Source organism: Strix uralensis, chromosome 4, assembly GCF_047716275.1.
Source record: "Strix uralensis isolate ZFMK-TIS-50842 chromosome 4, bStrUra1, whole genome shotgun sequence".
In the NCBI taxonomy this organism is placed as follows: Eukaryota; Metazoa; Chordata; class Aves; order Strigiformes; family Strigidae; genus Strix; species Strix uralensis.
The window spans coordinates 95,444,471-95,472,024 of NC_133975.1; the positions used below are offsets into that span (position 1 = coordinate 95,444,471).

At 44.8% G+C, this 27,554-nt stretch overlaps 1 protein-coding gene across 8 annotated transcripts in view; it reads left to right on the top strand.

Annotated features, from left to right (window-relative positions):
- The window catches only part of ACTN1 (actinin alpha 1), a 92,774-nt gene that overhangs the window by 25,744 nt on the left and 39,476 nt on the right, over window positions 1-27,554 (top strand). For 7 of the 8 annotated variants that reach the window (XM_074868060.1, XM_074868053.1, XM_074868055.1 and 4 more), the window contains exons 2-3: window positions 19,408-19,522; window positions 24,769-24,888. In XM_074868060.1, coding sequence (XP_074724161.1) covers window positions 19,408-19,522; window positions 24,769-24,888 — 235 coding nt within the window. Of the gene's footprint in view, window positions 1-19,407; window positions 19,523-24,768; window positions 24,889-26,020; window positions 26,041-27,554 lie in introns of those variants that run through there. The other variant, XM_074868059.1, reaches the window with a different exon arrangement.

Consider the following 27,554-nt stretch of genomic DNA (forward strand, 5'->3'; position numbering starts at 1 on the left):
TTTTTCTATCACTAATAATTACATTAGGTGATATTTGTGCTTGTATGAAATGTTGTGTAAACCCCCCCTTCCCCCCCCACTTAGTTCTCTCCATGATGGAGACCATCCACTTTATGCTTTAATTTTCTATCTTCTAGCTAGTTTATATTCCAGGAGAAAATATCCTTCTTGCCCTATGACTATTTGCCTTCGAAGGGTCAATGATGTTATGATAACAGCAAAGTTAGCGAAAATAAGTCAGAAGTCAGGCAACACAGAAGAAAGGTGCAAACTGCATTCTTGTTTCTGGAGGTGTGGCAGCATGGGACAAGTCAAATAGGTTTGTTCCTTATTAGAAACAACAGACGCACACCAGAGCAGTGTAGTAAGCCAGACTTTGTTCGTTCTGCTGCTTACTGAATGCTTGTTATCAAAGAATAAATAGGTTAATATTTGACTTTGGGGATGAGGCATTAATTTTCAAGAAGAGCTGAAACCAACTAGAAATTTAATACAGTGGTTTGTAGGAAATGTTGCAGTAGCATTATTTTGCATTTTTCAAGAATTGCACATTGCCTGTTAGTAGTGATTTGTTCGTGTTGCCAAGGTCAGCTGATGCCTAGCAGTGCTGGGAGACTAAGGCACCTTCCTGGAAAAAAAGCCCTACTGATGATAAGCAAAGCAGCTGTGGGCTTTGATAACCCAACAAAGGGGGGGGGGGGACAGGGACACAGCCTCAGTGGTGGTTAAATTTAATGCTATTTTAATGGTTAGCCATGATCACTTAAAGCCATCACTAAGAAGATGGTGTTGAATTAATACCTGTGGCAGGTGCAGTCATTTCAGCTGTACGATGGTAACCGACCCACTGGAGTGTGATGGTGGTAATGCAGGTGGAGCCCGTTGTCTGAAGGGGCAGTACTCCTAGGGCGCTGTCCTCCACTGCCCTTTGCGATGAGAGCTGTATGTCCTCCAGTAATGGATTTCCATTACTCTGCCTGGGAGGCGAGGCCTGTGATGGGATACTCAGTCACCTGGCATAGAAGGCCAGTGGATTGCTCTTGGCACCACAGTTAAACTAGCTTCTTGGGGGGACTTTCTTTGTGTTGATCAGGTCTGGTACAATTTTTGAAAGCTAAGTGCCATTCTTTGTCATACATGAGGTGGGAATTAAGCTCCTGTGTTGACCCTACCACATCTCTTTTCAGGAGATAATGACCTGGAGTAGGATGTACCTCAAGGATGGGGAAACTTTTCTAGGGCTCACACCTGATTTGAAAGGAGACTTTGGATCTTGAGGTGGAGCAGCTGCAGTTCAGGCACACACTCCTCCTTGCTGCACCTCTTAGTAGAGTTGTGATGTTCAGCAGTGGAGCAAGGTGGAGAGTTGTCTTAAAAACTATGGCTGCAGTTTTTTTGAGCCTACCCTCTTGTTAAAGCTGGAAAAAAAACAGCTATTGGGAAACATTGTTACCCAGTGTGTAATTACATTGGTGCTTGTGTGCTTTCTGCTCCACTGGATGGTGTGCAATTAGCCCTGAGTACTGCAACGTTCAACAGCCCACTACATGTCAGGCTGTCTTTAACTCTTTTGCCCTTGCAGCTTTGCAAGTCTTGAGCACAGGAATCCTCACCTAAATTTATATGTAGCCATGGCACAATGCTGAAATGTGATGTGTCCCATTGATTAAGTAGGCAGCGTGTGCAACACCCAACTTCTGAAGTGTATCTTGCGTGGCACCTCTCCCATCCTTCTTCCCTCACCTTGGAAGAGCCCGATTGGATGGCACTGCATTAGTCCTTTAGCATTTATGTGGCCAGAGTAGCAAGCAGTGCTTTCATGCCATGATTTCACCTGCAAGATTCCTTTTGTGCCCAGGTGAATGGCAGAGGAGCTGTGAGTGCTCCTGGCGCAGTAGTTAGAAAGCCAGGTCTCTGCCTTCAAGTATTCATGAAGAACATGTGCTTCCTGGGGGGGTTGCAGTGCGTGGAGGGCTGCTGAGTTCACTGTTGAATTCAGACAAGTGGGATAGAGATGAAGAGCAATACACAGGCCCTTTAAGAACAAATTGGCAAAAGAAGAGCTCAGTATTTAAATTTAGTGCAGACGAAGAGGGAAAAAATTCCCTACAGCATCTGGTTTATATTACTGCTCTCTGCTTCAGTAGAGGGTGTGTTTACAGTGAAGTTCTCCGGTGCGTAGTGAGGGGGGTGCTCAAGCTGTTCGTTTCTGGGGGACTGTGAGCTCAGGGTATGCCTTGCAGCTACCCCTATGTCCTTCCTTTGGCCTCCTTAACTAATCCCATCTCAGCTGTTGAGCAGAGCGGAGGGGTGCCCTGTTGGGTCCAAGGTGTCTGACCACAGCACTCTGTCTTTCAGGGCTTGCTGTCCTGGCTGCTTCCCCTTTTGCTCAGCCTAGAAATGGAGGCAAACAGTCCCCTGATTATGAGTTTATGAGCACAGATGACCAGTGGCTACCTCCAAAAACTATAAAACTGCTGATGCATCTGTGTCCTGGCTGTTTTAATGCTTTGAACAGAGCTGGTCACTTTTGACTTTTCTAAAGGCAAGGTTGAAGCTCAGCGTGGGAGGTGGAAAGAGCAGAAGGATGGCTGGGTTTTAGCTGTGGTGGAATTTCTCTTCTCTGTGTGTGTGTGTTTTCTGTATTAAAGCATGGTTTGTGGTCTCTGAGCAGTTTCAGCAGAGCTGAGCACCAAAAGGAAACCTGAACATAGTAGCATTAGTGAAGTGAGCTGCTCATCACAAAGTGGTAGAGCTTTCAACAGGTAGTGCTCTGCACAGGACTGTGGTAACCTGTGCAAATGCTCCCTTCTACCGGTAGCTTGTGCATCCTGTAGTGTATCTCCTTCAGGACTGACTGCAGCTCCAGTCATGCATGCTGTAAAAGTACAGTTGTTGGACTCAGGAGCAAGCTCCTGTGCTCTGTTTGGCAGGCAGGGAGGTTAAAAATTCTCCTGAGTTAAGTAATAATATAGCTGTGTTGCAAGATTTCATCATATTCAAGGATAAAATACAAATTTTTTAGACCTAGAGCTGTAAAAAATAATTCCTAGCCCACAGGGCTAGTGATCATTTTAGTGTCTGCTATTTGAAACCTTTGGGAATAGATGCCCTGTGTATCCATGCAGAAGAAAGAGGAATGGAAAATTCTGGATTTATGTTCATGTATAATACAGATTTTTTCATATGGTCATTCTCTCCAGCTACTGCTGGACTAAAGCCTGTTGCCACCACTGCCAGACTGAGATTAAAGCTCGTAACACAAATAAACTCTTCCCCCAGCTATTTTTGCAATTTCCTGTGTCCAAGAAAACACAAAACTAATCCCCACCTCCCCTTTTTCCTCCTCCTCCTGTCCCAGGACGAGTCAGAAGCAGTTCTCATCTTGCAGTTTTCATCATCCCTTCTCTTTAAACAGCAGCAAAGGCAAACAATTAATCTTTGCCTGACCCCATTCAGATCAGTTCCCCTCAACTATCAGTCATCCTTTATAACTGAATGCATGTCCCTACAGATGAATCAGAAGTTAAACCCTACCCTTGCCTCTCTGCCATAACTCTTCCTGCCAACCACTGTCTTTCGAACTGCTGTGTTCATTTCCCAGTGACCGTCTTCCTAGGGGCAGCCTGCTGTCAGTGGGGAGAAAATACCTTTTCTGCACTTAGGAACTGCACAGTTGATAGCAAAACTGGCAGCACCATGTGTGTCCTGTTCTCTTGATAATGCTTTGGGAAACACTGGTGCCTAGGGGGATGTTCAGCAATTACTCCAAAGGGGGCCAGTCCTTTTCAAACTGTTAAAATGTTCTGCGACCAAAAATACATATACTTTTAATTGTAGTATTACAGTTTTTTAGGTTTTGGGGTTTTTTTTAGTGAAAAGTGTGTGTTTTCTGTGGGGGAAAGCAATACTGGGGTGATTTTGGTTTTGGTTTTTTGGTTTGTTGGGGTTTTTTTCCAACAAAAAATGCCAGATATTGCAAATGCCCAAATCCCAATGTTTTGGTCAGTTTCCTTTCCCTTCTACAAAGTACATTTGGGTATGGAGCTAATAGTTACAGTTGTATCTGTGGGGTGGTTTCCAAAGGGAATCGCAGCTCCCATGATTTGCACCTGTCAGACTCTTGTACCATCCTACTTGATAGCTTTTTGTGGAAGATGCCTTTAAATGAGTTCTTGCACAGCAGAAGAAAAGGAAGCGTGAGGCATCTGTACAGCTCCTGATAGACATCACAGCTCCACTGACGAAGCAAAATCCTGCAACTTGTGACAGAGTGTTTCTATTATATGCACCCTTGCTGAAAACAGGTCCTTTTCTGTGGAGCAGGAAGAAGATGTCTCTGATTCACTCTAGCCAGTATCTCAAATTGACAGAGCTATCCTGAAAGTCGCTCACTTTTCTAAAAAGGGTGAAATTGCAGCTATTGATTGGGAACACTCACTATCTAGTAAGAATATAGCTCGTTAGGGTTGAAATGGAGCCTCAGAAAGGAAGGGAAAATCCTAACAAACTGTTAAGTAATGTAGAAATGTCTGAAAAAAAAATATTTTGACTTTGTTTCCAGTGGGATTTTACTCTTCTTCCATCTTCTGTCTTTCCTAAGATACTTGCATTAATGCACAGCATCTTGGGATATTTGGCATGGCAAGTAAGAATTGTTCCAATCGTCTTTCTTCCAGCTTAAAGCTGGTCAAAAAAAAAGGTTATCTAGCTCTTTTTGTTGAAAATAGCTAAGACATCATTAACTCGGAGGTGTATTCATTTTCCTTGATGAAAATACCTGATTTTTCTCCTCAAATCTATCTTCCAGTCCCCTGCCCACCTGAAAGCTCCTCCTTAGAGAGGGAAAAGTTTTTCTTCTCTCATCCCTTAACTGGAAGTGCTGAGCTTTGGAAACAGTGCTAGCATTTTTATACCCAGTAAGATGCCTCCTCCTCTGGCCCACTGAAGAATGCACCTTTTATACCAATGGCCTTTCCTATAAATGGAAAGGCTCTGGGTATGTGCAGAGCACAGTGGAAAAAAAACCTAGTGCTGGCACTCAGCATCCAGTTTACATCATCCATCCTCTCTTGTGGTGAGCTCTTTGACCTCATCTCCTAGAAATGAGTGAATGCAAGAATGTGAACGTGTCTGTGGCTAGGGCTTAAATCACACTCTGTCCTCAGCCATTGGAGCTGCTGCAGCTCCAGCTCCTGCCTTCAGATTATTCATATGTTTTCTTGACTGCCCTGTGTGCCAAGTTAATTTCCCCAGCCAGATGCAATAGTGTGGTGTTACTAATCTAGGTTACATTTGGGCTTGTCGCATCTTTCCAGAGGGTGATCGAGAAGCAGAGGATGACTTTTACAGAAGGTGGTCCTGGGCTGGTCCCCACGTCCTCACCAGTCAATGGGGATGTCTGTTTGCCCAGGGCATCGATGCTGGGACTTATCTCCCCACTGTCCACTCGTGCTCTGTCTCTCAGAGAACATTGTTTGAAGCCTCCAGCTCTCTGTGGCGGAAAAGTAGAAACAGCAAACATTTCCTGATGGGCTGAACTGACTGGTGGCAGTGTTTTCCTCCCAGTTCTTTCTGCAGTGTGTTTTCCCCTATGTTCCCATAGGCTTTCCTGTCATCAGGGCGGTGAAAATGTTGCTGCTAGGTTTAAAAAGAGATCAAATTTTTCCCATTAGTATCTAGCAAAGTGTTCTGCGTGTCTGCTTTTAAATAATGCAGCAGTTCCTTATGGCTTCTTTGGACTTGATTGGAGTCACCAGACTCTTTCTGTCGTTCTGCCACTGACCCCCACAGTGCAGGGCCTGATCCCAACCCCCTGCAGTCAGTGGAAACATTCTCCTTGGTAGCCTTTGGGTCAAGTCCAGAAAGTTTTCTGACTGTGTTTCCCAGGCTTTACCTAGGGCAGCTATTCTAACAGGCTCAACACCCTCCCAAAGTACTGCAGATCCCTGGTGTGTGTCTTTAAGCCTCAATTTCTTTTTTCCTTTTCATAAAAGTTTTGGAAAACTGGTCTGTAAAGCCATAGCACAAACTTTGTAAAGCATAAGGGATACCAATAGATACTAGCTCAGAGCTGCTGTGCTACTGAGAACTGAAACTGCCTTTGCTAATGGTTCAGGTTGAATAAAAGATCAAAGGGGAAAAAAAACCAAACTTGAATGTTTCTCTTTCCCTTTTAATCCTTGATATCAGTCCCACATCTGACTCCTTTAGAGAGAGTTTCTTGCTTTGATAAACTGCATAAACAGTTTCAAGACAAACAATTAAGGTCAAAATAGATTAAAAAATTTGAGGTTTTGGTCCTGAGATCAAGAAAGTCTTTAAAGACTACATCCCCTTAAAGTTAGGTCATATTCTGCTTAGATTCACAGTCTGGAGTCCTGGTAGCCATGGGCAGGGCCAAGGGAGCATGAGTTTGGAGCAAAGACAGCAGTGTGGGGGAAGCAGACAAGTGCTGTGCTGTCCTCAGCCAGGTGTTATGTTAGGTGAGCCAGCATTGCCTCCATATCTCTTAAGTGCAGTTGCTGCTCTCTTGGGGTTTCTGAAACATTGAACCACAGTAGTCTGGAACAAAGCTCCTGCTGTAATTATCCCCTATCATAATTTTTAATCTTCAACTGCCTTTTTTTTCCGTACTTTGCTTTAAGATCTCCATCCTGGTCTGAACACATATGCTGGGAAGACCTGACTTGACCTCCCCTGCTTCTTTGTTCCACTGCAGTACTGAGCCTCAGTTCCTATGCTTGCTATGTACTAATCTTGGCAGGGGGGCTGTGCCCTGGACCCCTGGTACCTCTCCTACATTGGAAAGCCCTTGCCAAGCTGTGTTTTGCTACCACTGCTGTTTCTGGTACTTTGTCTCAGATACTCGGACACCCCTACGCTGGTTTTCACTGTGCTGTCCAGGTGTACCCACAGACTTGGCACGGATCTCTCAAAGCACACCTCAGTACCAGTCAGGGTCATATATGGTGACTGAAGATACGAGATCCCATCACTTGCAGTGCACGTGGTGGTAAGGTGGTGGTAGAAGCTTGCAGCGGCATGCTGATGCCTTAGGGCCCATGAGGGTGCTCACTAATTAGACCACTCCTTGGGCTGCGATGCACACTGAGAAATAGCTTGTTACTCAGTGCTAGTGTAGACAGTTTAAATCCTGTTTTATCCTAGCTCTTAGATGACACATTCATGCTTCAGCAAGGAATGTGTCTTAAGATCCCAGAAAAGACCATCTTCATAATCTCACCACCCACAGTAGCTTCAGCACTTTCAGTATCCAATTAAAAATAAGTCACAATGCAATTCAATTTTAAATATGACTGTTACCTTAATAAATGCCCTTCCCAACAACCACAGGACACACAGACACTGATATATATGAATTTTTGGTGTTCTTAGCTGTTTCATTTGATGGGTATTTAAACTATAAGTGAAAACACTGTTGAACCTACAGCTGTGCAGATGTGTGTGCCCAGTTAAGAGTTACAGCCTGGGAGGAGAGATGCCTGTGGTCAACTCCTAGCAATTCACTGAGGATTTGATCATCCTGACACTGATTGTCTGTGCACTGTTGAGGGCCTGCAGGTTCAATGAGACATGTAGTGGATATGTTGGCAAGGCTGTGCCACAGTAAGGACCTACTTCTCCTCATGCGTGAGAAGGTGCAGCTCTCGGCACCATCCCGATTATTTGTGCTGGCTTCGTAGAGGTAACAGCAGTAAAAAGTGACAACTCCTGCTGCTCTGTGTAAATGAAAGGAGCACATCTACTTAGGGATAGGTAGAGGAGCAGCTCCACCTTTTCACTGTCTCTCTGTTGGTCTGTCTTGCAGATGGTGGGAGGGAGAGGAGGTGCTGGGGTGGTCACCATTCAGAATTCCTGAGGCTCAGTTCTGTATTTTGCCTTTTAGAAGACATTTACTGCTCACAGGGGTTAGCGGTGGGACTTTTTTTTGCAGCACCTTTATGTAAATAGTCAATATCTTGCCTACACCCAGATCAGTTAAACCCTTTCATCCAACGATAGATGTGACATTCCCTACTCTGACCTGACATTTCATTTCCCTCTAGAATGGCAGATGGATCGCTCATACAGCTGCCACATGGACTCTTAATTATCTTATGTCTGAGTAATGGCAACATCCTTTTTTTTCTGACCTCTGTGAAGCAATCCAATCACACTCACCCAAACATCTGCAGTGATAATGTTTGTCACCCATCACTTATAAACATGCCCTTCAGTTCATGTCTCTCCAGCAGCACCCCTTTCTTCACCTTGTTAAATATGAGGTACCTGTCTTTGCTTTCAAGGCCCCATGTTGTCTCTCTCGTTCTTCTTATCTCTCTGCTGTGAGATGTCAGTTCTCACCTCTGTCAGTCCCTGATGCCAACTGTCTTTCTGCTCATTACATTTTCAAACAAATGCTTTCTCGTTCTTGTTTGCCACCTCTCACTTAGGAGTAATCTGCTATAGACAACCACAGTTCTGTTGTTTCCCCTCCAATTAGGCTGCCAGCACCAACTGCGTGGACCAAGCCAGAGCAAATTGCACTGTGGCAGCAGGATGTAGCTTTTGAGAGCAAGGTGATGGCACCAAAATGTAACATGATGGCACCAAACATTGGAGAGCGTGAGGGAATCAGTCCTGTGGTCTTGCGTAGGAGGCTGCTGTTCAGACGCAGTTACATAGCTTATAGGGATTGTGAACTATTTGTTGTCAGATATGGTCAGTCCTTTTTTGGATTAAATCTCTCTTTAGTTTACTGTGATCTTGGTAAAGAATGTGACAAGAGGTAGGTTGTGGGTGTGCGGAGACCAATGCCAAGCACCCTGACAACACTGCCTCATTCTGAGATGCACTATCTCCACCCTCATCTCTGAGTCTTATATTGAAAGTGCTTTGGAGCACAGAGCAGCCCTTCACCCTGTGTTTATGTAGTCCCTAGCATAGTAAGATCCCTACCCATCTTCAGGGCCCTTACTTCTTTGGTAGTATGTATCCATCACAGTCATATTGTACCAGGAGCTATTTTCTTAGTTTTGGAAAATCCCGTATCAGGTGAATGATCTTAACAATTGCAGACCTTGTTCAGAAGGAACCCTCTGGAGCTGGGAGTAATGCATTTCACAGCTGCAAATGAGCATGAGAGCTCTGAGCATTGACAGCACATTGAGTCAGGGACAGTGCTGGTGGCCAAGGGGGCAAATGTATCTGAAAGTCTTATTTTCTTCCTGTACATTTTAGCTAAAAGTTTGTGTGACCAGTGATGGCAATGAAGCCCAAATATGTCCATGCCATGTAGCCTTCAGAAACTGTTGGATACAGGTATCCTTTCTGATTCCTTGCTCTTTGTCAGGGAGCTCTCGGGCTTCTTGCCAAACACTGCTTTGGAGTCCCTTTCTCACTAGAAATGTAGCTATAGGTTCTTTAAGCCAGGACGCTTGCCATCATCCCTTAGAAAACCAGATTATTTCAAGTTTTTTCTGTCTTCCGGAGCTGCAGAATCACTAAAATTCTGTAGCCTGAAAAGCCCAGAGCAATGCTTTGTGCTAATTTTGCAGCATCCATACAGAGCAGTGGGCAAATACATGTTAAATTGTTTCAATTATTCAACCTGTTTACTTAGCTCTGTATTTAGAAAGCCTGGATAAATGAAGCTGTAACTTCCTCTTCCTCCCTTTCCCTTCACCAACAAAGTAAACAGCCAAAGAAGAGGCACAGAAAAAGCAACACTGTGAATCCTCCCAGGAGGCTGGAGGAAGCAGTCCCTTGGGACAGCAGCATGCAGGGTGGGCACAAGGGCTCTGGGTAATCAAAAATGTCTCTGAACCTACACTGCAGAAGGGCTTTCAGCCAAATAGCTCCTGCACTACTGGCTTTGTGGATTTAGTGTAAACTGATAGCCCCCCACCCCATGAGAGCAGAAGCACAAGACAAATCTTCAGCGGAGTGGTTGTGTTAATGTCTGTCTGCAGAGCAATGTGAATCCACTGGAGAGAGGGCACTTCCCTGCCCTGCTCCAAGTTGAAAAAAGTCCTGTACCATTGTCCTGTGCTCCCAGACAAGCCAGGGCTGGAGTGGATCTGCATGTCCTGATTTGTGTTACAGCGCCAGGCACTCTCTGTCTTTTCCCCCCCAGCCTTTTCCTGGGACCAAGTGGGTGACACCTCACCATGAAGTTAGTACTGGGTCTGGAGTACTGAGAGAGTAAAAACTCTGAGAGAGTTTGGCTGGGTGGTGAGATGTAAAGTGCAGGCCTGCCATCAGGAACATAAGGCTGCTCGTGAAGGTTTTCATCCTGGTGTCCTGGCTCAGTTCTGTGCTGGATAGTTCAGCCCCCATGAATCGAACAGCCTTGCTTTCAGGGGTTTGCTGCCACTTTTCAGTCCATAAATAGTTGCATCCTAGTACTCAGTAAAATGATTTCTTCCTGTATATCTTCAAATGCTATAAAGCATTTGGGAAGCTCAGCATATAAAGTGCAGAGACAAGCTCTGTTTAATTTTTGTTATGAGAGAGCTTGAAGAAAGTTGACATTTATGAGCTGATTTCATAGGAGAGAGAAGAGCATAATGAGGAGTCTTGCTAGTCTGAGCTTCACAATAAGCTCTAAAAGATCATACTTCTAGCCAGTTAATCTCCTTGTACAGTTTTTCTGCATGGTTTTTGCATGTCTGAAGACTTCTTGTAAGTTCCTAGCTATTAGTGCTCTCTGGTAACTCTGGGATAAAGAGAGCTTGTACTTTACTGATCTGAAATGTCAGCCGACTCATTGATTTAATGGTCAGTAGCTTTTAAATGCCAAAACCAGATTCTTCCTGAAATGGTCTGTAGCAGAAATGGAGTTAAAGGCTCCAGAGGCACAAATGTAGAGAAGAGCAAATATTTACCCTGTGTTGGACAGGAAGCATGCTGGATTGAAATTTCTGCCCTTGCCACTTTAGCCTGTTGTTAGCTAATAAAAGGAATTGTTATGACTCCAAAGCAGTTAATACCACACCAGTGGAAAACCAGTGTGGAAGGACTCTGATGCTTTCATTTTTGTTCTGTCTTCCAGGAGAGGAGACTTAAAAATTGTGCAAGACACTGAGAACTCTATTCCACTGAGCAAAAATTAAAACTCCTACATGGAATTCACTTGCGCTTCTTGCAAGTAACGTGCTGATTCTTTGCCATCATCCAAAAGGATAAATTGATTGTCAGGAGGGTTTATTTTCCCTATGCAGTGCTTCCTAGCTCCTCTGGACAAGGAGAGGCTTTGGTGGTGAACTTCATGTTCCCAGTGGGATCTAGCTTGGCTTCTGCAGTTACAGTTAGGGCTGGGGCTCTTAGTGTTGTTCTCCTCCTGAGCTGCAGAGATGGGTTTTGGGAAGTGGCTAAGAAGCAGTGACGGAGCTCTGTCTTTCTAAGTTGCAGGGGCTGTGCCCTGGAGTAGGGAAATGCAAGTAAACTTACAATTTACTTTTTCAGTAATTCCTTACACAGCCACCAAATGGTTCTTTAGGTGGATGCTGGGAACACATAGTACAATGTAATGATACCTCCCATTTTCAGGACATAGTACTTCAGAAGCAGCGTGGGCTATATTTTGTCTTTCAGCCATGCTTGGAACTCAACAGCTGCAATTAAACCAGAACAGGACATTACCACTGATGCTAGTGCTACTAAACTCCTTTTGTGGAGGTGGCAAAATAGTGCTGCAAGTAACTCTAATGATTCCTTCTAAATACCCATTTAATTCCTTCAGCCTTTTGAAGAGAATTGACCAACTACATTGGAAAGCAAAGCTCTTCACTGTGCAGCATTGGTCTAGTTGACCAATGTATGGGTCCCCCTAGGGGTTTCCAGCACAAATCCAAAACATAGCCCCATACTGACTACTACGAAGAAAATTAACTCCACCCCAGCCAAACCCAGCACACCATCATACCTGTAATTCTTTAGAGGTCAGTTGCTGATTGAGTAACTCTTCAACACAAACCAAGCTCTTTGTACCACCCCTGTGGCCTGGAGAATGGGCTCGGAGAGTAAATGCTGAAAGGGTTTATCAAATGCCTTTCTTCTTTTCAAAATTGTTAGGTGGCTTCAAATGCAAAGCAACATGCAGTGGAGGTATTTCAGGTTAGAAGATGACATTGGATGGTATGGTAAATGCTGACTGATCTCTTAATTCAGGTTCAAACAAAAGGCACTCTGGACTTGCAATGAGGTTTGTGTAGAGGATCTCCAATCTCTAGAGCTCCTCTGCGGGGAGAGGACAGCCATTTGTTGAGCATTTTTGGGCATCCTGGCAGACATCCAAATAAACCAAGAGGCATAGTATACAGAGGTGAGGGCTGTAGGGTTGCACTTCCTCTTCGTCGCAACTGAAAACCACTAATATAAATGTGTATAAAGCTTCTGTCACTTGCAGCCTGTGGGCAGAGAAACTGTTCAGTGGGACAGGAGACTGTTTTGGCTTATTTGATCACAGTTGTAGTTCATGAAGGGCCCTTTCAATGCCCAGCTTTCTTCACTAGGGTTGTTGGTGTGATCTGCCTTGTCCAGCCATGACCTTTCTTGTGCCAAGGTGTTGACAGCATCCAGGATTACTTTGTAATTACTCCCTAATTAACTGAGCACCTCCTTGTCAGCTTGTACCACAGCCTTGGGCAGGAAAAGAAGCTGCAACCAAGCCTGTCTTTTGAGTCTGTGTTGAGTGTGGGGAGGGTGACAAGCAGCCACCCACAAGACCCCAGCAATTCTTTCAAGTGTTTTAAGGTGTGAAAGGATGATTTGGAGAAGGGAGTGCCACAGAAGCTGTCAGGAAGCAATAGGACCAGGAAGGGGAAAAATCACATGAGACCTGGGGGTTAATGCCAGTAATGAATTCTAGTGCTGAGTGCAGGGGAAACTTGGACTGGGTGGTTGAGATTTGTTTCATGGCCTGCCCAGCCTTTCAGTCCAAAACCATCTGATTAATAAGGTGTAATGATGGCCTAGTCTGTTCAAGAAGCAAGAGAGAGAGAGATTTGTGGTGACTGTGGGTTAGTATCATCCTTACTTAATACAGTATCTTCAGTGCTCAGACTACCAAGGTGGAAAGGATCCCATTTTGGGGCAGCTGGAACTGCCTTATTAGTAATTCTATTGCTTAAAAAAGCAGTGTGCAGCAGTTTTCTGCCTGTTCTTAATAAACTATTAGTTGTTATTAGGTAAGTGCCTCAGTCATTGTTCAAGATAACTTCATTTAAATTAAACTTCTTGCAGCATGGAACTGGCTGTAGAATTTGTTGCAAGAATTAGCAGATCTGTCTCAGCAGCCCTGTACCGTATGGCACTGCAGTAAGCAGGCGCCACGGAGAGTTTGCCCTCAGGGCTGGCAGGCAGGCAGTGCAGCCTGGCTGTGCAGTCAGGAGCCCAGGTGCACTCCCCTGAGCATGCAACTAGCAGAAGAGCAGCACTTGCAGCTGGGTAAATTGATTTTGTTTTCCAGCTGTGCATGATGTATTGTTTGAATTTTCTGCTTTCTTTTCTGGTGACTGGAAAGGGAGTCTTTCTGTCATTTTCTCCTACAACACTAGAAGAAAGTCTGAGCTAGTACCCGTAGCTTTCAGCCTGTTCCAAGACCTCACTTTGCAGAGCACATGTGCAGACAGCATGAAACTGTGCTACTAGGCTGAGATTTGTGTGTGAGCAGCTCCATCCCCTTCTTAACATGAGCCAAACCTTTGTGGACACATCTCAACAGCAGATCTGTGTTGAAATACTTGCTTAAAATTCATCCCCCAACATAAACACAAGGAAGGAGGGTGCCTTGGTGGCTGTGAACACTGCCTCCCTTTGAGCACAGTGGTAGTGTTCTGGAGAGGCAGTGCTCCAGTGAATTCCTTCTTCGGTTGCTTAGACCAGACCTTTCTCCTGTTGGAAAGGAGGCAAGCGGCACTGCTCTGGCTCACTTACAGCTTCTCTGGGGCTGTTACACAAATATGGTGGTCTCTTGGCTGTCTCAGAAAGTTTACACTCACCCATGGAAAGCAGGGCTGTGTGGAAGAGTGATTTAGCAAGAAGAGAAGCAAAGAGCATCTGGAAAGGTCAGATAAAGCTGGAATGTCACTGTCATAGCCACAAATAGATAAAAGTGCCCATTTATTTTTTTAATATCTGTCAGTTATGTGGTTTTGGTAGCTTCGACATTTACATTGCTGAAACTGCTTAGCGACTGAAGTGCCTTATGGCTGTTTTCTTGCAGCAAAGAGCTCTCTAGATCTGCTCTCAGTGGTGTCACAGCACTGCTGCTTTCAAGGCAGAAGCATTCTTTAAAGTGTTGGCTTACTGTCCTGCTTCCCCAGGTTTCAGGAACATTGCCTCAGCCACTTTGTTACCAGAAAGGTACTGAATTCAGAAAGGACAGTCTGAAGAGAAAATGTTATTTGGTTGCAGGAACAAAAGCAAAAGTTTGAGAAGTGCAAGGAGTACCAGGGAGTGCGTGTGTGCATGCACGTGTAATACAGGGAGAACCAGAGGTAGGTTTGCAGTTGGCAGTACTGGGAGATGTCTGGAAGAAGATAGCTGAAGATGGTATCTCAGAGTTTTGGCTGCAGGACCTCCAGCAATCACCTGGCTCTTGTTTTCGGTTAACTTATGCCTGGGCAAGGGTTAATACAGTGAACTCTGAAGAAGCAGGGACTTTTCATGTGTTGTCAGAAAAAGGGTGTGTGTGCCTGTTAATATAGGTATGCAGGTAGGCTTGTAGAGGTTACCCCAACAGTAAACCTGCCTCATGTGCTGAGGCAGCAGAACAGTTGATCATATTTGCTTGCTTTTAGTAACATTTGTTATTCTTTTTATTATCTGACAGGTTATATTGTGGTAGAATATGAAGGTCCTATTGTTCTTACAGCACACAAATAGCAAGAGTTGATCTCAGTGTCAGGGGTTTTGCTGATGAAGCTGGGGTATAAAAAAAAAAGCTACAAATCATAGCTAGATGGGAGCAGGGGGTGCAGAGAGCAGTGATGAGAAATGCATGCACGTGCATGCAAACATACACAAAAATGCACATGTGTCCCTTCATTGGGCATCCTCCGTTGTGAACACTGAACAAGAGGCAGACCTGCAGGGGGGTCCTGGCAATCTGTTCTGTCCAAAGATAAAATTAAGAGTACAATATATGGAAAGATACAAGGGCCAAGAAATACAGCTCTGTTTGCACCTCTTGTGCAGTTACCATAGAAAATTTATGGTGTGAGATTTGTATAAAGAAAATCCAGTTGATGGTATGTTTTTGTGCTGCTATTTAACAGTAAGTAGTTTTCCAGATCTGTGAAATTTCCGTAAGCCTCAAGATTAACAGAGTATTTGTTTCCTCGTCTTTGGGAGGGGGAGTTAGAGGTAAGCAGGAGGATAACGTCCAGGTTTCTGTGTCTGCAGGCACCAAGGAAGCACATCTGCTGCCTCAGAGCAGTGGTCTGAGCTCACGACTGAGGAGACCTTACTTCCCATGTGGCAGTGCATTTCTGCCCTCCGAACTGGGGTGCGTCTCACCTCACCCCACCAGACACAGGTGATTTGGTTTTGGATTTTTTTGTCTGGCTGCTCCCATGGTCAGGCCTGTGCTGGAAAGATGGCTGGCTGGTCTCAGCAGCCCTTTCCACTTTTGAAAGCTTGTTTGCTGGTGACAGGCAGCACAGCAGGGCTTAGCGGCCGCCCTGAGCTGATTGCTACTGCTAGCTGTGACTCAGGGCGTGGGGAGGAGCGGCTGTGTTGCCCAGAAGGTGGATGGGGCGAGTGGGTGGTTTCAGTAGGTTTCCTAGAATAACAAAAAGGATCCTGTGCAGATGCGTGAAGCCAAGTCAGTAAAAACAAGACTGCCAAACAAGACTGCCAGGATTGCAAGACCCAACGGACAGCAAAAATTTCAGCTCTCCCTTCTTCTCTTGCTCCCTCTGACTTTTCTGCCACATTTCTCCAGCCTTCTCCTATCTGTCTGTTCCAATTTACTGCTTTGAAGTAAGAAGATATTTTACTCCTGTGCAGTATATGCAGCAGATGCAACATAAAGCTGTTTTCTGATTATTATGTTTTGATGGATGCTGCTCTGGGTTGGTCTGTGAAGAATATAGTTTGTGAATCCCACTGCACTTATTAAAAGCATTCATAATCCTGCTTTCTTGTAAAATGGCCTAATGCATCCACATTGGGCTGCTGCTTGTTGCCTTTCCCACATGCTGTTGTGCTGCTTATGGTATTATGCTTACTGCAGCTCATGTAGGGCCTGAAGGGTGCCTTGACAAAATGTCTGGGAGTTGTCTAGTGGGGACTGTGTGTGCTCTGTCTGTTAAGTCTTCATGGTCTGTGTTGTGGAGGAGCTGAGGTGTCACCTCTGCTGCTGATGGCTAATGGCAATGTTTTGCAGAGTCATCTCACTTCAGCATGTCTGAGACTGTGATATGGTAGAGATGGATCCAGCAGAGAAGTTGGAGTGCTGGCTCCTGGACTTAGTTTTTCGCCAAGCCCTAGGTGACTCTTACAACAATAAAAGTACTCTCACTGATCTGATTATTCTGCCGGGCTTTATAATAATGCAAAGTTCAGAAGATTTGTAGTTTGCTTTTAATTTCATCTGTGTTTCTTAGAAATGTAGACCTGGTTACCCTCTTCCATCCTCAAAACATGAAAAGAGATGCCCAGTTGACCTATATTGGTATTATCCATGATTTCAAGCAGAACTTTCTGATCTGCTTTGGGCTGATGGAAAACAAAACTGAAATGGCTTCAGAGAAGTCATACAAGAAATAAAAGTGCAGCCTGGTGACCCGTGAGTTAGATCTCAGGCTTCCTCCTCAATTCAACATAGATTTTGTAATGTGGCCCAGGGCCAGTCCCTAGGTCTAGGTATCTTGCTCTGTCTGCTTTCCAGATATGAGAAGAAGGTTCATGGGTTTCCACAACCTTCCTGACATAAATCGCTCTCATACTTTGATATTTGATGATGATGTACCATTTGAAAGCATCTCTGCTCTCATTTGCCCCTCTGGAGGAGTGAAAGAGCCTGGCTGCAAAAGGGAGCCAAATAAATGAACCTCTTCTCACATAATACAGTGCAGGCAGTGGAATGAAGAAAGTAGTGCTAAAAGGATGTACTTCAGGATAGAAGGCCCATTTTCAAATAAAACCACTCTTATTTGAAAAAAACACCACTTCTCTTTCTCAGGGGAATAACAATAAAAAGCAATAAAAGGTGCTTAATGACTCTACTCTCTTTTTTTTTTTTTTTTTAAAAAGGCTTCCAAATCTGGAAGGAAACCAGGCCATCTTGAAAAAAGAGATCCCAGACTTTCACAATACATGCATCCGTCCAAAGGGCCATTGCCATGAAAGTATTTACAGCTGCACTGTTATCCCGCTCCATCCCACAGCCCCGGCGGAGAGCAAGGCCAGAGCACAGTGGTGGGAAGAGCAGCTGTTGAGCAACGCTTTTTCCAATAAAAGATTTGCTATGCTATTTGTAGTTGTGTAAGCATGAATGCGAGCAGGTTAGTAGAGGAAGCCCAGCTTCCAGACAAATAAGAGCAAGCCCTGATGCTCTTTGCCATTTGGGGTGATCTTTCTTTTGAAATTCTGTGCATGGTGTAAGCAGCGGTGAAGCATTTCTAAGTTTTTGGCATGCCATGCTTCAGTATCAGCCGAGTCCTTTCTGCTGCGGTTCCCCAACAGCCTAAGATGGCATGACTGCTGTGGTCCACTCCACCCTCTTGCTTTTGGCTCAAGTACGCCCAGTTTTCTCTTGCAGAGGCTTGTTAGGCTCTGCTATTTGCCTATGTGCACTACTGAGCAGAAGACTATCCTTACCAAAGAAAGTAAACAGTTCTTTGCTGAATTGGCTCAGGGAGCACATCTGGAAGATCCTTTCCTTGTGGTAGGACTGAGCTTTTGGAGCCGCTCATTTTTTGGAGTAACCTCACCCTTCTATTTAAAGAGTGATTGAGGGGTTATCAGTTTGTACAAAGGAAAGGGTTTACTTGGTGTCCTGTTCAAACACTGTGAAACACGTTCATTAGCACTTGGACAAACTTGTCTGCCTTAAAAGAACTAGTTGCTACCATTTACTCTTCAAACAGTACTGTCAAACAGCTTCTGCATCTCCAGGTTGGGCTCTTTGATTCACCTATTTAAGACCATGCCACATTGAGGTATCTGAGGTGTTTTATATGTTTCTTGTGTTTTGACCGTTGAATGGTAGCACTTACTTTTCTCTTTCAGACCTGTTCACGTGGTGTTCTTTTGAGATAATACCTACTACCACATCTGTTGGATGAGATGGTTTCTTCCCTGTCAGTGCCCTGCATGCCCATTGTTCTGACAGATTGCAACCACAGAAAATGTGTCTTGTCATCAGTTGTGGTGAAAATCATTTCTGTCATATGAGAGATCCTCTTACCCTGATCACTTGAGGTCAGAAGGCATTTCCAAAAAGAGTTTTGTTTAGCCTGAATGCGGCTGGCTGTGTTGTAGTTTGGACCTCAGTCCCTCCCACACTTTGAACTCATATTATTACTACGGTGGTGGTGCATAATATCACTAATTACAGAGTGGCTGTGATTTCTATCATTGAGGTGACTGCAATAATCCTTCTGCCAGAGGCTCTCAAGTAGTGGGACTTTGGGACTGTGCTAGACAGTAGTGTTGCTAAGTAATGCTTACTTTTATCCTTTCTAGGACTTCCACTTATGCTGAGACAGGTGATAGCATCATTATTCAGAAAGCATTTATTCCCCCACATGAGGGGGGAGGGAAGGTGGGACAGTCATGCAAGTGAGGGAGGTCTGCTTAGCAGCGAGTTGGAGGCAGCAGGACAGACACCACTAGGGTGTGGTTTATGTGGCTGAGGAGCTTGGCACGCTGTCTCTCAGTGTCTGTCTAAAGGCTGCAGTGTTTGCTGGGGGTGGAGTAGACCAGAGGCGGTTGGCCATAGAAGAATGGTCTTTTTTTTTCTCAAGCACCTGTCTAGAGACAAGAAGATCTGGAATGCTGTTTTCAGTTCTCCTTCATATTATGTTAAGATGTGTCATCTAACACTACTGGAGTCCCTGGCATTCTGAGCATTTAGCATGCCTTAAAATTAGTTTCAAGGTATTCTAAACCAAACACAAAATGTAGGAGCGTCTCCAGAAAATCAGACATGCTGGAGCTGTGAAGTGACTGTCTCTCTGACTCCCTCTGTCATGGGAACACCCTGCAACTTGTTTGGATATTTAGGTACTAACACTTGTGCTCCACAAGGACAGTGGGTGGAAAGATAACCGGCATTTGAATCTATGTCATGGTACCTAGCAGCACTGCTTTGGTTCTGAACTGTTGTTTGGCTTCTGGGAAGATTACTGACTGCTTTTTTTTTTCTTTCTTTCTTTCTTTCCTGTGTTTTAGACATTTACAGCATGGTGTAATTCTCACCTCCGCAAGGCTGGAACACAGATTGAGAACATAGAGGAAGATTTCAGGGATGGTCTTAAACTCATGTTACTTCTGGAAGTCATTTCAGGTGAGAGAGGTTCTGTGTGGTGCTCTCAAGTGTCCTGAGCATCTCTGCTCTGAAATCTGTCCTCCTCCTTTCTCGCAGAGCAGGGACAGCAAGGGCTGTAATGCTGCAGATTTTGCTGGAGTATAAGAACAGCTGCTTTCTGATTCAGAACAAATTTCTCCCTAACGAGTATCTTGTCTCCAACAGTGACCATTAATGTACTTTTGGAATGTACTCCAAGCCTCATGGCCTGTGCAGGCTGCCCATTGCATTCCTGCTCCTGCCTCTCAGCTTTCCTCTGCCCGTCAGGAATGCACAGCCTCCTGTGAAGGCTCAGGCAACGGCTCTTACTGCTTGGCAGGGCTGATGAAACAGCTCTGGGAAGAGTGTGGGAATGATGCACTGGCAAATCATACCAAAGCCGCATGACAGTGGGAATAGGATAGAAGTTATTGGAAGAGGAGAGTCAAACCAATAAATCTGTGTCGTTCAGTTTCAGCTGTGACTGAAGTTTTTCCATTCTAGTTTCAATCTGAGCTCAGTGCTCAAGCCTTCAGGGGAAAAAAAAAATCCCAAAGAAAAGCAAAATCCAAGAAAACACAGTTTGAAATAAAAACAGTGGCATGAACAAGTTAGGTCAGATTTGTTTTCACTCTGTATCACAAATGTCCCACTACTTGACAGATATCTCCCTGGGATTATTTCATCTAAGCAGTAATTCCTATTGATGTGCTGATGAAATAAATACCTTAGTAAAGTATTGTGGGAGGCATCGAGGGGGGATAAGACTATATGTATGAAACTGGGGTTTTATGCCCACAGACTTTCTTTTGATGGCTTTTGAGCCAGTAATAGTATCCCAATGACTTGCACTCCTGACCTCCTCCATATGTTTTCCAATAAAATCACCATGATAGAAACACTCAAACTGCCTTCCCTCTGCCTCTCCTTTCTTTTCCTTCCCTTCTCCTTTGCCAGCTCCTGCAAAGATGCTGTCAGTATATGTGTTTTTCAAAATTTATGAATATAGGATAAAACCTCAGGAGTTTTGCCCATGCTAGTGGTTTGGAAGAATCAGAGTTCAAAATATTATCAGTGCACACATTGCTTCTGCAGTGCCTGTAAGAAACGAGGTAGCAGAGTCTTATTAGTTTATTTTCTGTTCCCTTGCAGAGGAGGGGCTGCAGCATGGAAGCTGTGGTAGATGGGCCTTGACGGCTTAGTTTCTAATCACTGAACTGGAAGATAAGGGAGAGAAGCATGAAGGGGAGGCTGGATGAGGCTCAGTGCTAAAGTGGGGGTTCTCATATCTCACGCTGTTTAATTTCCTTGCCTCATCTCCCACTCTTCCTCTCCTGTTGTCTCTTTGGGAGCCCACTGGCAGGGCCTGTCGGAACCTCTTCAGTTTAGGAAGAAGCTAACAGCTTCTGAGTACCCTGGTGGTGTGGGCACGGCATTTCCCCATCTGCTGTAGAGCAGCTCTGTGCCCGCAGCCTGGTGCTAGATGACCAGCAGGCAAAGGCATTGGGACCAGCTGTGGGCAGCATCCCACCAGAGGCTATGGTCCTTCACACACTAAGGATTGAGCATCCTTTCCTTAGAGCTGGCAGAAGCTAGAACCACAGTTTTCACAGGTACAGTGGCAAAAGAGGAGAAATCTAGCACAGTTGGTTTTTCCCTATTTCGTTTCCATCATTGACGGTTCCATTTCCAGTTGTGAGCCCTACTGCTCTTATGGAGCCTCCTTCCAGCTGCTGGCCCTGCTAGTAGCCCCTTTGGCCCATAGTTGGGGAAGCAGCAGCCCAGCCTGGGAGCAGTGTCAGGGTAAGGAGTCTCCTGCTAGTTGGCAAGGGCTTGCCTCTATGTTCCTACCATGGTTCCCACTGATCACCTCCCAAAAGGATGAGTCTCCGGATGGCTCTTAGCCCTCCAGTTCCAGCTCCTGGCCTTTCCTTTCAGCTCTTGGCTCACTCCACACCTTTCTCTTCCCACATTTTGGGGGACTGCAGAGCAGCTGACAGGAATTTGGTGTGGGCAGGGTTGCTCTATGGCAAGCTGATCTTTCCCTCTAACTCAGAGAGTGATGGCCATAAAAGCCTTCAGCCATGAGAGCACTGGGTTGGCCTGGCTAAGAGCTGCACGGACCACAGTGCCGCCTGTGCCTGGTTGCCCGGCCAGGGTGTGTGGGAGTGAGGGAGTGCCATCCTCCTCTGCCCCCACTGCAGCAGTGGCTGCTGCCACACTGCCATGGGAGGAAGGATGGAGCCTTCATCAGGGAAGCTGCTGGAGACCCTAGGGTGGGAGAGGCACTGTGCCACTGGGACTGTGGGAGACCTGTTTCAGGGCAGACCCTCCTGTGTGTCCTTGGGGAGATGTTGCTGCCAGGCAGCTAGGGCAGGTAGGAAGCAGTTTTCCTATCCGACGCAACTTCCTAAAGTATGTGAAGCAGTGATGTTCTGCAAGAGGGAGAGCGCCTCAGTTTTACTCAGCCCTGTACCTTCTGGTGGTGAGCTGTGCTGCTGATGGGCTCCCTCCCAGCCCAGCCAGAGCATGTCAGTCCCCCAGCCACTGTGTGGTGGGGGAAGAAGCTCTATGAACAGTCCTGGGACCTCCTCATTGCAAATCCTCTCCCATTGGCCTCCGTAGTGGGAAGTAACAGTTGGGCCCTCCCTGCCCCCCAACTGCCCCAAAAGATACCCTTTCAATTTTCACCGCATGCATTTCCTTCCCCTGACAAAACCCATTAAAAAAATAATACTACAAGACTGGAAAAGGCTAAGCTCATGTTTAGTACGTTTAAAATAAAGTTATAAGCTTGGGGGTTTTTTCCCCAAACAGAAGGAATGACTAATTGAAATTTTTCCTAAACAAATTTGCTGTAAACAACTTCTATGCCAACACTTCCTTGCACTGTTTGGCTTTTAAAGTACAGCCTTGGGCTAGTACATGAGAATTAGAGAATGGAAGTGAGTTAGACCATTTTCATTTTCTCAGCTGGGTGAAGTACTGAGAAATAAAGCCATGATGCAAATAGCTGAAAGTAGAACATATTTCTAGCAGGCTTCCCTTTTAATAGTCTATGTAATTAATAATGTATGGCATGGAACCAGATGAAGCTTTTCTCTGGAAATCTAAATTTGTAATAAAGTCCAAGTCTGAAGGGAATAGCCATTGGGTTTTGGGACTTAAGTTCCCCCTCAAAAATTATTCTAAAACAAATATCCTATTGTGATATCTGAGAGAGGAAGACTGCAGTTTTGCAATCACCATCAATTGCTCAAGGATCGCATTGCTGTCAGAGGAAACAATCCTGCTCTCTCCAGCCCCAGGGAGAGCAGTTCAGATGCTCTCCCTTGTGTTGGCAATGCACATGCAGCCACAAGGTGAATTGGATCAGCTTGCTGTTCCAGTTGAAACCCAATCTCTTGTCTTTTTTTTTTTTTTTTTTTGCAAGGCTAGTTTACAGTCACATGAGCTGAAGAAAATGGTTATTTTTTAGCTGGCTCAATCCATTTGTTGACATTTGGCAACATAAGTCTGCTTAAGTCCATTGTGAAACTGTCACAAAAAATGCTTCCACTTTTATTTAGAATGACTAGCATTATCCAATGGAAAAAGAAAGCAATGTATCATGATGTGTACTTGAGGCTCCATTAAAGCAGAAGAGAGTTTTTTTCATCCTAGCATGGAGGTAGTGCCATAAATAAATCTTTTTACTTAAATTATCAGACATCAGTGTTTCATTTTGAAAGTGAATCTGGTTTTATCCTTAAGCTTGAGAACTAATGACACCAGCCTACAGTAATCACTGAAACACTTTTAAAGGATTTTCATTTCCAGACTTTTTTCTTTGTGGGGCATGGCTATGAGGATTATTTTTCTCCCTTCTAGCTTTTCTCACTCCTTTGTTAGGAAACAAGCCTTCCAGTTTTATTATGAAAAAGAGTTCTTTAAAAAGTACTTCTCTTTCTCACCCTTAAGCCTCAAATAAAGGTTTTGAGTCAGCTCGTGCTGACTTAAATATTCAGGTTCAAGATAAAGCAGGAGACTCTTGGAACTGAATAGGTCAGGTGAGTAATTACTTGCCTAGACTTGCCCATTTGATCTCTTTTAAATTATCTCATAACTTTTTTTTCAAAGTGCAAAACCTGCTTGCATTTTGTTTAGATCTTTTTTGTGTTCTGGAGCTTGTGATCTGAAAGTGGTTGTTCTGTTCATTTTTTGGTGTTGTGTGCCACGTACGTGTGGTTCCTGATGTCCCATCTAATTATATTTCTATCAGAGGTTTCTTTGAAAAGCCCACTTGTCTGTCCAAGCTTTAATTTGCTTACTCTGTGTGTTGGGATAGTGTTAGTAAAAGTAGTCTGTAAGCATAGTTACAGGCAGCCTATCAAGAAGGGCATGACTGCAGTTAATGCAACACTCTCAAATAAATAAGGTCAAGGAAGTGCTTTTTCAAATCTTCCAGCTTTGTTCCAGTCAGGAGCTGGTGTTTGCCCTAAGTCTCATTCCTATGAGACTTACCTGCCCTTGCCTCAGAGCTAGGCTGCTTCCCTCTCTGCCTTACTGTAAACATTTAAAATGCATACCACTGGGTGAGAGACCATTGCATAGAGTTAACAATACATCCAATGTATAAGGGAAGGGAGCAGAGATGACAGTCCTTACAGTTATAAAGCCACTAGCCAAAGAAGTGATTTTATTTCCTGATACAGGTAGTTGTGGCTATTCAGTGAAGAGACTAGAGACATAGGAGGTCTGTATCCTGGCTGGGGAAAAGGAATACAAGATCACCCTCATATTTGACTGTAAGGAGCTCTAAGAGGGAGGGATTTGCTTTGTAAATTGGGTGTTGTAAATGCTGGAGGGGAGCTCCTCATCTGTCTTTCTGGGAGAGGGAAGTTTGTGCCGTTTCCAGGCATTGTTATCTGGGGTTAATGTTATGGAGGTTAGTTCCACTGCCTAGCTCAGTGTGATTTTGAAGGACCTTTTCACCTCTGATACAAACCTGCTGTGGAAAGGACTCGGTGCCAATGGTTCCTCTGTCATTAAACTATCAGGGATGCAACAAAAAGATACTTTTCTGTCTGATTCTTTCTGGGGGTGAGTGTGGGCTGTCCCGCATTCAGTAGCGAGAAAGGATACAGGGCGTCTACCCTCTGCCTGTCTGAGCAGCGGGAGTCACCAGCATGGGAAAACACCCACCAGGGAAGAAAGGGTTCAGAATTGTTTTCTAATACCTTTTGTTTTTTCTCTTTTCTTCTTAGGTGAACGTTTGGCTAAGCCTGAAAGAGGCAAAATGCGAGTGCACAAAATATCCAATGTGAACAAGGCCTTGGATTTCATTGCCAGCAAAGGAGTCAAACTGGTGTCTATTGGAGCAGAAGGTAAAGAAAACAGCTGATTTGTCTGGGCCCAAGCTGTGCTTAGCTGTTGCCTTTCTCTCATGACTGCATGTCGTTTCCCTTTGTGCCTCCCTAGCCCTACCATGTCCTTCTAGAATAAGCCGTGGAGGTAAAAAGGGGATTTATTAGGCCTTTAATCTGGATTTAAATCCCACCTTCACACCAAGCTACCAAACCTGATTCCTGCTTGGGTTTATTGGTCAGGTCCTCCTGCTTTTCTCCTACTTCTCATGAGTTAAGGAAAACATTGAGCAGTGGCAGAAACAGAGATTTTTTTCTTAAATGAAGAAAAGTCTCAACTGAAGCAGAGCTGCTGCGAAAGAACCCCCCCATTGCTGCAGGACATGCCATGGGTCAAAGCTGAGTGCAGTCCCCAGCACAGGTCAAGGACTCCAGTTTTTAGGGCTTCCAGGCTTCTTGTTGTGTACCCCAGAAAGCTGGGTGCTCTGGCTGGAAGCCTGTGCATCATTATATAGAGACCATTGTGAGCAGCACTGGGGATGCCCTCAAGACAAACTTGCTGATCATGCAGACAACAGGGAGGATTTCTGCCTTTTTAGCAAAGGTGGTGAGTGTTTTGCAGGTATGTCACCTGAGATGCACAAGGGCTTGCAGGTTAGTAAGATAGTTTGCTCTTTTATAAACCTTAACAATTTGTCATCTTATCTGGTTTGTGTTTTCATGACACTTGTTTTCCTCTGCTCTGGATCAGTGTATGAGTCCTGCCTATGGACTCATGTTGTCACTGTTGCTGTGGAGACACTCTGCTTCTGTGGTATTTCTAGGTTTGTCTTCACAGTGACCACAGAAAATGAGGGAGGTTTGTTATCTCCATCTTACAGATGGAAATATGCGGTTTCTCTGGGGAAACTCATGACAGAGCCAGGAAATGAGCCCATGATACAGTTCTGGATGAGCATTCCTCCTTCAGGAGAGTCATGGGGCTGCAGGGCTGAGCCCTGCCTGTTCTTAGCCCAGGAGGTCAGAGCAGTGTCGGCATGCTGTCCCCAATTTTGGCATTTCAGGCATGCTCTTGGGGACATCTCCAAGACACATGCCCTTCCTATGGTCCACTTGTTCTGTGTCAGAGCAGGGAGAATACCTCAGCTGCTGCAGGTGCTTATGTTTGCCTTGGTAAGACCTTTACCTCAACGTACTGCTATAACTTTATGGAGGCTTTGGCACAATTTTAAACTAGTGTCCAGGAGCATTGCAGACACTTCTTTACCTAAGAGCAAAGTACAAGAGATGAATGGCTCAATGATATTTATACTTTGCATGTAAAACTTTTCTTTCATTTTCTCAGCTTTTCCCAAGAAGCAACCTGACGGTGTTGCTGGGCCTGAATACTGTTTATGTAGCCTAAATGCATATCTAAGGACATTTGGTGCCTTTATAAAATAAACTGATGCATCCAGTTTCTGGTACAGTAGTCCATATCTATATGGGACTCTTCAAACTGGAAGTTGGACCTGGCACCAGAGGTCTTCTGCCTTAAGACAGCTCCTGGTGTCATTTGGGTCTCGGACTGAGACACCTATCTTCCCTGCTCTATTTTTTTTTTATGGTTCTGCTCTTCCTAGCACTAGTTTCCCTTTTCCTCTCCTTCCACTGGATTTTTCTTTTTTGATCTCTGCTCCTGAATCAGCTGTGACTGTACCCTCATTTGCAAGTAAAATGGTCTGTGACCAAAGATCTCCAGGGCCCTGTTATTCGGTATGGATTCATAGCAGTTACCCTGTTCAGAAATAGGCTGTGAGGTGCCATTTTGTGACAGAAGCCATGATTATATATCATGGTGGTGATATATCAGTCTAAATAGTGATCATGACCTCCCCTGCCAAATATTCCTGGCTCTCCTTTGTCCTGATGCCCATGCAGCTACATGGTGAACACATACGAGTTTCTTTATACTACAGTGGTAGCACAGCACTGAAGTTTGGACCAAGGTTAGCTTTGATTTTTATAGAGAGTGCTTGTGCCCATGCTGTGATGCCAGCTCAGGCCATGTAAGTGTGATCACAGCATGGGCTCCCCCACCCCAGTGGCTACCCATGCACCCAGTCCGAGCCCAGACCACTCTGATTGTCACCAGGAAACATCCCCTGCTGAAGGGCCTTCTGCCTGGTCCATCCAGGTGCTTGGTGTACAATGAATTACACATCAGCTATAAAATTGGACTTTTACTTTGAACAGCAGTTACTCTGTCCATGGAAGCTATTATAAACCTTCCTGGAGCATGAATTTTAAGGGCTTACTTTCAGACTTTAAGAAGACATCATGCAGCAGTGAAGTAGAAGATAAAAGGCAATGAGGCAGTCATAACACTGCACCAAGAAAATGAGCTGTAAATGCCTCAGTCAGGTTGGACTGATCTAGGAAACTTTCCAGGTGGCTTTTTTCCCAGAGGAGAAAACCACCATCCAGTGGCAGTGTGGTGGTACAAGGCTAGGGCGGTGCACTCCTCACCTCAATGTGGCTTGCTCCATCTCTGGGTATCTGCTGGGCAGCAGGGTCTGCTGTGTGAAGGGTCTGCAGCCCAGCTGTAGTTCTCTGTATACATTAGACAAATGTCGTTGGCCATCAATGTCCTGGCTTGCTTTATTTTTTTGTGGTTAAAAAATAAACTCCAGAAAAAATCCCAAGGA